Source organism: Rhincodon typus, chromosome 2 (assembly GCF_021869965.1).
Source record: "Rhincodon typus isolate 14 chromosome 2, sRhiTyp1.1, whole genome shotgun sequence".
In the NCBI taxonomy this organism is placed as follows: Eukaryota; Metazoa; Chordata; class Chondrichthyes; order Orectolobiformes; family Rhincodontidae; genus Rhincodon; species Rhincodon typus.
The window spans coordinates 105,976,574-105,986,602 of NC_063333.1; the positions used below are offsets into that span (position 1 = coordinate 105,976,574).

General features: G+C 41.8%; 2 protein-coding genes across 2 annotated transcripts in view; one reads left to right on the forward strand and one right to left on the reverse strand.

The window, feature by feature from the left end:
• Nucleotides 1-2,240, reverse strand: part of ndufs6 (NADH:ubiquinone oxidoreductase subunit S6) — a 34,506-nt gene extending 32,266 nt beyond the window's left edge. The window contains exon 1 of the mRNA XM_048609552.1: nt 2,049-2,240. Within this exon, the coding sequence (XP_048465509.1) occupies nt 2,049-2,183 (135 nt within the window). The 5' untranslated portion in view covers nt 2,184-2,240. The remainder of the gene's footprint in view (nt 1-2,048) is intronic.
• Nucleotides 2,241-3,659: 1,419 nt separating this feature from the next.
• On the forward strand, nt 3,660-8,824 carry mrpl36 (mitochondrial ribosomal protein L36). The gene is made up of 2 exons (XM_048609562.1): nt 3,660-3,822; nt 8,349-8,824. The coding sequence occupies exons 1-2, from the start codon at nt 3,747-3,749 to the stop codon at nt 8,705-8,707; spliced, it is 435 nt and encodes a 144-aa protein (XP_048465519.1). The 5' UTR covers nt 3,660-3,746; the 3' UTR covers nt 8,708-8,824.
• Nucleotides 8,825-10,029: the final 1,205 nt, after the last annotated feature.

Sequence of the window (10,029 nt, forward strand, 5' to 3'; positions counted from 1 at the left end):
CCAGCATTCCCTACACCTACCAGCCTTGCCCTTCACCCTAACAGGAACATAGTGACCGTGGTCTCACATTATCTCATTTTTGAAGGCTTCCATTTTCCAGCCGTCCCTTTTTCTGCGAACATCCACCCCGATCAATTTTTGAACGTTCTAGCCTAATATCGTCAAAATTAGCCTTCCTCCAATTTAGAACTTTAACTTTTAGATCTATCTCTTTCCATCACTATTTTAAAACTCATAGAATTATGGTCACTGGCCCCAAAGTGCTCCCCAACTGATACCTCAGTCTCCTGCCCTGCCTTATTTCCCAAGAGTAGGTCAAGTTTTACACCTTCTCTAGTGCATACATCCACATACTGAATCAGAAAATTTCTTGTTCACATTTAAATTGTTCTCCATCAAAGCTCTTAACATTATGGCAATCCTGTCTACGCTTGGAAAGTTAACCTCAAATTCACCTGGAAACACCTTCTTGGACCTCTCTGTCTCTATCTCCGGTAACCGTCTCAGCACTGACATCTATTTCAAACCCACCGACTACCATAGCTAGCTTGACTACACCATCCTCCTACAAGAATATGATCCCTTACTCCCAATTACTCTGCTTCTGCTGCAGCTGCTCCCAAGATTGAGCGCTCCACTCCCAGACATCCCAGATGTCCTCCTATTTCCAGGACTGGATCATCCCCCACTCTGTTGATTCATAATCCCCTCAACTGCATCTCTTGTGGTTCTCACTCTTCTGCCCTGAAAACCCCTCCCCCCAAGAAAAATAAGGGCAAAGTCCCCAGTCATCACATACCACCCCACCAACCTCCATATCCACAGCATCATCCTCTGCTACTTCTGCCACCTGCAATCCAACCCCTCCAAAGAGATATTTCCCTCCCCACCCCATCTGCCTTTTGTAGGGACCACTCACTCCACAACTCCCTTGTCTGCTCCACACTCCCACCAACCCCACCACACCCAGCACCTTTCTCTGCAATTACAAGAGGTGCTACACCTGCTACCTACACCTCCCCCTCTCCTCTGTCTAAGGCCCCAGACAATCTTTCCAAATCTGTCAGGGATTCACCTGTACATCCTCCAACTTGGTCTAATGTATCTGTTGCTCCCAATGTGGTCTCCTCTACATCAGTGAGACCACTTGCAGACTCGGTGACCGATTTGCAAAGCACCTACGCTCTGTACGCTATAATCAACAATACCTCTGGTCGCCAACCATTTTCACTCTCCCTTCAACTCCCACTCCCTTGGCAATATGTCCATCCTGGGCTGCCTCCAGTGCCACCTTGCCGCCACACGCAAACTGGTAGATCAAAACCTCATATTCCACCTCAGGAGCCTACAGCCCAATAGCCTAATAGCCTAAACATAGAATCCACCAGTTTCAAAATCTCCCCACCCAATCCCGGCCTCATCCCACGTCCAACCCTCCGTCTCATTCCTGCCTCCTTAACCTGATACAACCTGTCCATCTTCTTCCCCACCTACCAATGCCACCCTTCCCACCGACCAATCTCCACTACCCAGTACCTGCATCCACCTATAACCATCCCACCTACCTCACCCAGCCCCACCTCTCTTCCCCCTAATATATTTTACAGCACCCTTCCCCCTCCCCATTCCTAATCTGAACCAAAATGTCAAATTTCCTGCTCCTCTGATGTTGCCTGGCCTGCGGTGTTCCTTTAGTTCCACACTGTATTCACTTTGGAAAGTTAAAGTCCCCTACCATTACCACCCTATTATTCTTACAAATAACTGAAATCTCCTTACAAATCTGTTTCTCAATTTACTGCTGACTGTTGGGGAGGGGAGGGGAGGAGGTCTTTAGAATAACTCCAATAAGGTGATCGTCCCTTTCTTATTTTCTCAGTTCCACCCAAATAACTTCTCTGGACATATTCCCAGGAATATGCTCCCTAAGTAACCACTCCCTCTCTTGCTCCTTCGCCTCCCCCATCTCTATCCTCCTCTCACCCAGCTCCCAGCCTCCATCTCTCACTCTCTGTGTGCCTCATTTCCCCCCTGGTATTTTTTTTTACCTGTCCCGTGTGTGTTACTTTCTCCTCAGCACGCGTGCCGATCGTGCCCACCGCGGCAGTTCCTGGGTGAGGCCGGAGGCGGCCCAACAGGGCCGGCAGGATCTTACTCCGGACCGAGAGACGCGCAGCGGCCATAACCGTCAGTCACCTTCAAAGAGTGAGCAGTGAGAGCCTTCCGCCGGCTCCTACCGCGCGTGCGCAGTCATACACCGCTCTCTATTTCCAGTAGGTACAAGTGGCTCATCAAACTACGCAAAGTTCGGAATTAAAGTTGAACAAAATAATGCAAATAAATGTTTTACAGTATTTATGTACGGCCACAGTATTTATGTACGGCCCTTGTGAATGCAGCTGGCCAGATGATAAATCAGCATTTATTTATCTATTTCCAAATTGGCATTGTGATTCTTTATAGTATATTAATTCTTTCATGGAATGTAGCTATCATTAGGCAAGCATCTGCTGCCCATCCCCAACTGCCCTTCAACTGCTATCTCAGGGAACAGTTAAGAGTACACCACTTTATGAATAGGTTACATGTAACCAAGTGTGGACAGTGGATTTCCTTCTTGAAAGGATATTTGTGAACTAGACCTTTTTTTTAACGTCTGATCGTCACCATTAATGAGACAAGCTTTAAGTTTTACATTTTATTAATCTGAATTTAAATTTCTCTGCCTGCTTCAGTGATATTACCACTACATCACCCATTCTAAAAGGGATAAAGACAAAATGCAGGAAATTAACAGGCTTAACATCTGGTATACGGAAAACGTTGGAAGCTAAAAGAAATTGTAGTAGGATACTTAGAAAATTTCAAGAGTTAACATTCTTTTGTGAAAAGGAAATCATCTTTGACCAATCTGTTGGAATCTTTGAGAAAGTAACAAATGCTGTAGATAAAGGGGAACCAGTGATGTACTTAGATTTCCAGAAGGCATTCGATGTTTATTTGACATCTTAAAGTGCACATTATAGGTTATTGCAGAAAACAAAAGCTCACAGTACAAGAGGTAGCATCTTGGCATGGCTAGAAGATTGGCTGGGTGAACAGGAAGCAGAAAGTAGACATAAATGGGTCCTTTTCATTTTGAGAAGTTTAATGAGTGGTGTGCCACAGAGATTGGTGTCAGGACATCAACTGCTTACAATTTATATGAATGATAGGAAGGAGGTTGTTAAACTTGAGAGGGCGCAAAAATGATTTTCAAGGATGTTGCTGGGACTGGAGGGTTTCAGTTATGGGGAGAGGCTGAATAGGCTGGGACTTTTCCCCCTGGAGTGTTGGAGGCTAAGGGGTGGCCTTATAGAGGTTTATAGAATCATGAGGGGCATGGATAGGATGAATAGCCAAGGTCTTTTTCCTAGGGTGGGTTTGTGTGCTACTGTGATGGTCAGTGGTCATAGGAGTCTTGTGGTCAGTTCAGATGTGTTCCTGCGAATTCCTAGAAGTCTGGTACTCCACGAAGAAAGCCATCAACAAACACATAGAGCTCAACCCCATATACACTCTACAATGAAAGAGAACCGGAAGTGAGGTAATCCAGCTCAACAGACTGCAGAGTTTAAATAACAGGCCGGAAAACACAACAGCACTTCATTGAAGGCTGCTACCCAGCAGGGTAATGCAATGTTTGTGGAAAAACAACAAACCAGCTCAGCGAGCCAACCAACCAACCAACCACAGTATTATTCTAAATGGTGAAAGATTGCAAAGATATCTGGGTGTTCATGTGCATAAATTGCAAAGTACTGGTTTATGCAGGTACATCAGGTAATTATGAAAGCTAACAGAATGTTACCATTTATTGCAGGGGGAATTGAACATAAAAGTTAGAAGGTTTTGCTTCAGTTATGCAGGGCACTGGTGAAACTGTTCCTTTATAGTTCAGTGCACAGCATTGGTCACCTTATAAGGAGGAATGTACATGTATTGGAGGCAATTCAGAGGTTTACCAGACCAACATCTAGAATGGGAGGCAGGGGAGAGAAAATCATTAATGGGAATGAGGCGTCACTGGCTAGGCCAGCACTTACTGCCCATCCCTAATTGCTCAGAGGATCGTTAAGAGTCAGCCACATTACTGTGGGTCTGGAGTCATATGTAGGCCAAACTAGGTAAGGGTGGCAATTTCCTTCTCTAAAGGACATTAGTGAACCAGATGTTTACTTTTCCAAAAATCGACAACGGATTCACGGCCATTGTTAGACTCTTGATTCCAGATTTTTTAAAAATTGACTACGACTACCACCATCTGCCGTGGCAGAATTTGAACCCCTCAGTCTGTTATCCTCCCACCGCGCGAGGAATACTGCGCATGCTCCGAGGTGTCAGCAAGCGCAGCTCTTAACGTTTCAGAGGAAGGGTCACCGGACCCGAAACGTTAACTGTCTTTTTCTTCACAGATGTTGCCAGACCTGCTGAGCTTTTCCAGCAACTTTGTTTTTGTTCTTAACGTTTCCTGTCCAGTGACCTTTCGTCAGAGGGTCACGTAAACGGGGCACGAAGGAAGTTTGTGGTTCTCCCAGGATCCTTCAGGTCAGGAGTGCGTACTGCGCCAGCGCGAGTTTGGATCGCCGGAAGTGAAAGCGGCAGTGACGCAGGAAGTGAGTTGCAGATTTTATGCTTCCTGGGTTATCTGAACGTTTTAGGAGTGTTGTAGAACCTCTCGAAGGACGCAGAGGCAATGGAGGTAGCTTGTTAAGTTTGTGATCAACTCTAAGACGTCTAAGCATAGTGCAATACATCCTGCAAAGAACCTTAAACTGATCCTCAGCTAAGAGTTGGAGAATATTAGGATTTTATTTCTTGAAAGTAAGCAACTGAAACGGAACCTTGTTTTTGTATAAATATAGTAACTGACACAAAAATGGGTTACATGGTGAGCGGGCCAAGGGGACAACAACATATGAATTTAGGGTTGGTATTGGAAAGCTCTTCAAACTCACTGATCCACACGTGTTGTCAAGCTGCAAGCCCTGAAACTGTTTCATTGCATGCTGCAATGTCTCTAAGTACTCAGCTTCAATGAGTTATATGAATGTTACATGTGCTGCAGCAGCTAATGTGTACACAACAGGATTTCAAATGTTAATTAATTTTGCCATGGTATGCATTGGTGATGCCATCTGAATGCGATGTTTTGCTGCAAATGTACTCAATCTTCGGAATTGAGCCTGTATAGCAATCAAAATTTCAAAGTATAAGCACAGTGCTGGTCAAATTCAGGTCAGCATCTGTAGAGGGAGAAACTGTTGGTATTTTGGGTCCAATAACGTCTTTGGAAAGCTCTTCATCAAGGAGAATTCAAATATTAAATCTGATTTTTCTTTTTCTCTCTGTCCACTGATGCTGCCACGCCTGTTGAATTTCTCCAGCACTTTCTAGTTTTATTTCAGCACCCACAGTATTTTGCTTTTTAATTTAAAAAGAATGCACTTTGTGTGAATCACTGAAGAAGCCAATATTTATTGCCTGTCCTCATCTTAAAATAGTTGTTGGTCACCGTTTATAGAATTGGATTGCTTGCTGGGCCACTTTAGAGTCAATAAAAAAAGGAAAGAAACTCCAGATGCTGTAAATCAGAAACAAAAACAGAAGTTGCTCAAAGCTCAGCAAGTCTGGCAGCATCTGTGAAGACAAATCAGAGTTAACGTTTCGGGTCCGGTGACCCTTCCTCAGAACGGTTCTGAGGAAAGGCCACTTTAGAGTCAAGTTCACTTTCGTGTGGAACCTGGCCTACAGCTTAAGACATGAAGGTTCTGCCACTGAAAGATATGAAAATCAAACTGGTTTGTCATTGTCACTTATATGAAAATTTTATTAATTTCCAACTGCTTAATCAGTTCCTTCAAATTCTTAAATTTCCACAATGGGATTTGGACTTCTTACTGTGGAATATTCTTTACGTCTATAGGATTACTGTGGCTATTAGTCCAGTAGCACAACCACCGCATCATCATACCCTCATACATTCTCATTTGTATACATTTGCATTTGTAATTAAAATTCCTTCTCATCTGTCTTAAATGTGCAACCCCTTTGAGGTTATGCCTTCTGGCTCTAGACTCTGTCATAAGAAGAAGAAGAAGAATGAATTTTTTTTTACATCTACCCTGTCAAGTACCCTATGAATCTTGTATGCTTCGATTAAATTAAGGAGTTTATGTATTTGCGGGTGGATAAATAGTGTCAGCCTGAATGAATTCTATTCCAGGCTGTAAAGAGAAATAAGGGAACACAACAAATTGTAACCATTTTCCAAATCCTAAGTTAGAAATATTGATTTGTAAAATAAGATTTTTATCCACTTTGTAACATTGTTTAAAAAGTAAAGGAATGTCAAGTAATTAAAAGCCTGTTAGACTAACTTTGTTGGTCACATTATGGGAGATAATTTTGAAGGACAGTAAATCATTAATTAAAACCACAGTGATTAAACAAAGATGGCCAATAGAGGATGAAAGCTGGAGAATACAAGAGACTGCTGGTAGAAAAGTGACAAATAACATTTGTCCAGATTGAATTTCAAGTGTGGAGAGCAAACAAGGGAATATACAATGAATGGTAGGATGCTGAGGAGTGTAAAGAAACACAGGAATCTTGAAGGTGATGTCAACAGGCTCCTAATGGTAATAAAACAGGTAAATAACATGGTTCAGATGGTACATTGGATACTTTCTTTTTATTAGATATTGAGTATAAAAGTTGGGATGTTATGTTGTGGCTGTCCAAGACATTGGCAAGGTCACTATTGGAAATACTGTGGACAATTCTGGTTACCCTGTTACAGGAAAGATGTTGTTAAACTGGAGAGGTTGTAGAAAAATATTTACAAGAATGCTGCTGTAAATTGAGGGTAACTTTTTTCCCCCCCTGGAACGGTAGAGCCTGAAGGGTGACCGTGTAGACGTTTATAAAATCATGAGGGGCATAGATAAGCTGAATGGCCATGGTCTTTTTTGCAGGAGAGAGGACTTTAAAACTAGAGGGCATAGGTTTTGAGATGAGAGGGGAAAGATTTTAAAAGGGGCCTAAGGGTCAACATTTTCATGTGGAGTGTGGTGCATGCTTGGAACCAACTGCCAGAGGAAGTGGTAGAGACAGGTACAATTACAAATTTTAAAAGACATTTGGACAGGTACCTGAATAGGAAAGGTTCAAAGGGAAATGGGCCAAATGCAGGACTAGTTCAGTTTAGGAAGCCTAATCAGTATGACTCTGAGATGAAATGGAAGAGCAGGGATGTCATTTCTAGAACTACATTAAATTAGTTAAGCCACAATTGGAGTATTGTGTGCAGGTCTAGTTATGTAATGTACTGAAGAAAGGATGTGATTGTGCTCAAAAATGTAAAGTTGAGACTTAGGATTTCTCTAGGTGTGGAGAATTTTAACAATACAAAAAAATTAGCCTGGCTTATTTGCAGTAGAGGTGGGAGATGTTAGATGTATAAAATGACGGGACTTATAACGGGTCAATAACCAGGAAGCTAGTTTAAAGTAGTTTAACACAAGATTTGGAATGAAGTAGAGAATCTTTCATCCTGCAGGGTCTGGAAGTTGCTGCCTAAAAAGGTGGTAATGGCAGAAACCCTCATTGCATTTGGGGGGGTGGGGGGGAGGGAAGAAAATAGCTTGCCCTTGAAGTACCATATGCTGTAGGGCTATGGACCATGAAGAGTAAAAGAAATTAAAGTGAATAGCTTTTTTTTTGGCTTCCTCAGACGTGATGGGGAGCTTTCTGAGTTATAAACTTTCAATGTGTCCAGGAGCCCTAACCCCTAACTGATTAGTTCATGTTTAACTCTTCTCAAATGCTGATGTCAGTTCTATGACCACTGCTAGTGAAGCCAGCTGAACTACATGCACTCAAAGCTGGTACCTTCCTTGTCAGAACAGCAGACATATTTTCCATCTGTTTGCATTTGCAATGGTGAATGCTTTAATATTGTCAGTTGTAATTAACCCTTGACTCAATATCCAAAGCTAAATAAATCAAATTTAGCATGCATTATACCTGTTTAGGTAGCATTTTGGAAAAAAATCTTAGGTGTACTAATAAAAATAACAACAAGTAATGATATAAATGAGCTTTTTACAGGTAATGAATTGCTGTGCCACAGTGATCAATATGCAGACAAACTAACATTCTAGTGAAACTGACTAATTAATTAGATTCTTTGGCTTTACAATTCATTTATTTTGAAATACTTTATTAAAGTCATTGCAATTCCTGGAGCAAAATTCATATCAAACAATATTTCAAAATCATCTTAACATGTGTCTTTTCCATTGTAGGTGTGAACGGGATGGCCTTTCTTGTGAAGAATCTTCTCCAGGTGGTCAAGAAGCCTCTGTGGCAGTTGAGCAAGTGTTCAGCCCTCTGTAGGCCATCAGTCGGTTCAGTGACACATAAGCATTTGAGTATGGTGGTTACAGTGAAGCCCAAAATTGGGCCGGATCCCCTCAAGATAGTGAGATTTGCTGCCATGCCGTTTCTTCAACAGTACCAACTACAAACTGTACAGGGAATGGCAGGAATGAAAACTAAGACTTCTGTAAAGAAGCGATGCAAGGACTGCTTTTTTGTGCGTAGACGGGGACGTTTATATGTGTACTGCAAGTCTCATCCCAGGCACAAACAGAGACAGGGCTAACCTGGAGAGTTGAACTTTAGTAAATCACAACATGCAAATTACAACTAACATAGAATTTTGTGCTCCTGTTAATGATACCATATCAAATAAAATAAAATTTCTTCTTTGGAATCGGAATTATTAGATGTACAGATTTTGAATTTATAGAGAATTCATATTTGGAAGTTAAATTCCAAACTATTAATATCTTTGCGGATGGTGGGGGGAGAGAGTTTCAAATGCTGCAGATGAAACAAAAGTAGTCACTTGCATTTGTATAGCACCTTTAATGAAGCAAACCATCCTCCCAAGGTATGTGATTAAAAACCTTAATGAACCAAAATTATACTAAGTCACAGAAAGAGGGGTAATAGTTTTGCCTTGTTTGAACTCCCATTAAAGGAAATAGTTTGCCTATTGACTGTTTTATCATAAACACTTCAAGTAGATCACCGCATATCTATCTATACTCCAGAGTTCTGAGGTAGGGTCACCGGACCCGAAACGTTAACTCTGACTTTTTCTTCACGGATGCTGCCAGATGCTGCTGAGCTTTTCCAGCAACTTCTGTTTTTGTTCCTGATTTACAGCATTTGCGGTTCTTTCGGTTTTTATTTAGATAAACAACTCTCTCTCTTTCTTCAGTCATTTGAAAATATAGTGAGAAGCTAGTGCCCTGATAGATGCCTTGCAATTACTCTCAGCCTATTGTGCTAATTTGAGTATATCTCCATTCTCTCCACTCTGTCTCTGACTTCCTTAAAAATTCTATACCTAAGCCAACAGGTTGCCTTCAACCTCATGCATCCTAATCCATGCCATAGTCACTCCTTGACTTAATTATTCCAATGCTTCCTGGCTGACTTTCCCACATTCGAAAACCATCTCTAATTCCTTACATGACTCTCACAAGTTAGTTGTGCTGCTCCAATTCTGTCATCTTGAGCAACCCTGATTTATAGTTGTAGTACTGTTGATGGCTATGTCTTCAGCTGCAAAGGGACTAAGCTTTGGAATTCCTCCTTAACCCTCTGTTGAAATATATTCCCTTCTTAATTTAAGTTTTTATCTTCACCTGTGGGACATGTGTGTTGCTGGCTAGGCCAGTACTTATTGCTTGTCCCTAGTTGATCTTGAGAAGATGATGGTGGCCTGCACGTAGACCATAATGCCATTAGGGAAGGAATTTCAGGATTTTAACTCAAATGAAATTGAAGGAATGGTGATATATTTCCAAGTTTGGATGCTAAGTAGCTTGAAAGAAAAATTGCAAGTTCAAGTGTTTCCATTTAGCTACTGCCCTTGTACATCTCGATGGCAATGGTTTTGGGTTTGAAAGGTGC